At 45.0% G+C, this 1576-nt stretch overlaps 1 protein-coding gene across 1 annotated transcript; it reads right to left on the reverse strand.

Moving 5' to 3' along the window:
• Nucleotides 1-287: 287 nt before the first annotated feature.
• Nucleotides 288-1196, reverse strand: pth2 (parathyroid hormone 2). The gene is made up of 2 exons (XM_045687066.1): nucleotides 1081-1196; nucleotides 288-597 (listed from the first exon to the last, which is right to left on the reverse strand). Exons 1-2 carry the CDS (start codon nucleotides 1194-1196, stop codon nucleotides 288-290), a joined length of 426 nt encoding a protein of 141 aa, XP_045543022.1.
• Between the last annotated feature and the right edge of the window lie 380 nt (nucleotides 1197-1576).

Genomic DNA, 1576 nt, shown 5'->3' on the forward strand with positions numbered 1-1576 from the left:
AAGGCCAGAACCTAGGAAGAAACCTAGAGTGGAACCAGGCTATGAGGGGTGGCCAGTCCTCTTCTGGCTGTGCCGGGTGGAGATTATAACAGAACATGGCCAAGATGAATATAAATATCTTTATTGACTTTTCAATTCGGAACGAAAATGCCATTATTTAAATCAGTGTACAATATTAAATAGTTTATTTTAATCAGGGTACGTTAGGTATAGGCTTAGCAGTCATATTACTACTGGGAGTTGACAACCAACAGTTTCTACATATAGGAATTAAGCCACGTCTGTCTCTAAATGGCGGTTAGCAGCTTACTCTTCTCCCTGAACGCTGCATCATCTGCCACCATGATGTTCCTCTTGTCCTCATTGTTAGATCCCTGCAGATCCCAGTCACCCAGCCAGCCCTTGGCCATGTCCTCGTCCATCTGCGACTGGCCCACCATTGGGAGCCACTGCTCCCCCAGGAGCTCCGCCTTGCTCTTGGCCACACCAAAGTCTGGGGCTGACATCATCTGCATGCTCCAATCACGGAGCAAGATGGAGGGCCAGAGAACCTCCCAATCTTCCCTCTTGTCTCCTGGATTGCCTGGAGAGGTGCCTCTGGAAGCAGACAAAATAACAGGAATGATAAAACTCACTTCCATATATGAACAATGGATCTCACTAGGAACAATATAACCATTTCTATAGATATAACTTCCATTTAGGAACAATAGTGTTCACAACAATAGAAAGATTGATCTCACTACCATGGTGTCGTATTCTCCAATTGCAACAGTAAAAGGGTTGATTTTGGGCATAAGAGGGATAAACAGAATGGAGCATCTGGATAAATTTCAAAATTGTTTACTTGTTCCCCATGACCTCTTTCGACCGTCTCAACTAGCCTCCTTTTGAATATGGCAGAGAAAACAAGTCCTGTCCTCAATCCCTCTCTCTCGCTTACCTCTGACATTTTGAGAAGGAGACATGGAGAAGATGAAAGATACAGGACGGGAAGAACGAGGAAACACTTTTGAGATGCACTCTCTGTCTTCTGTCTTAGAGGGAGAAAGGACAAGTAATTGGGACACTGAGTGTTACCTGTGTATGGGTCGGAGGCGTGGCTGAGGGTAGCTGGAGGTCACCAGAGTTATGGCCATTAGGGTCATCAGCAGGAGGGCGGGGCATGAGGCAGCGGGAGGAACCAAGCCAGCCATGCTTAAACCCACTCTACAAGCCCGCCAGGCAACACAGCCAGCCAATAGGAAGAAAATACATTAGTGTTTTATTCTCTTGTGATACAGTACATTCATATTCACTAACTATTTAATATCGGTTAACCCAGAACTAAAGTCTTGCGTAATTGGTCAGATGCTTGATTAAGTTCTGGGTCCATATGTGTTAAGAGAAGAGAGAGAACGAGGATCGGAACCAGAACGAAGAGCTTCAAGTCTATGGTCCAAATGTACCCTCTTCTTCTGAAATTCGAAAGATGCTAACACCTTGCGAAATCATGGTTTGTCCAAATAGCCAGTGAGGATAAACCCAGGAACCAGAACTAATTTTGCTTGTTATCTTGCGCATCCTGTTGTGTCAG

The sequence above is a fragment of the Salmo salar genome, chromosome ssa09 (genome assembly GCF_905237065.1).
Source record: "Salmo salar chromosome ssa09, Ssal_v3.1, whole genome shotgun sequence".
Lineage (NCBI taxonomy): Eukaryota > Metazoa > Chordata > Actinopteri > Salmoniformes > Salmonidae > Salmo > Salmo salar.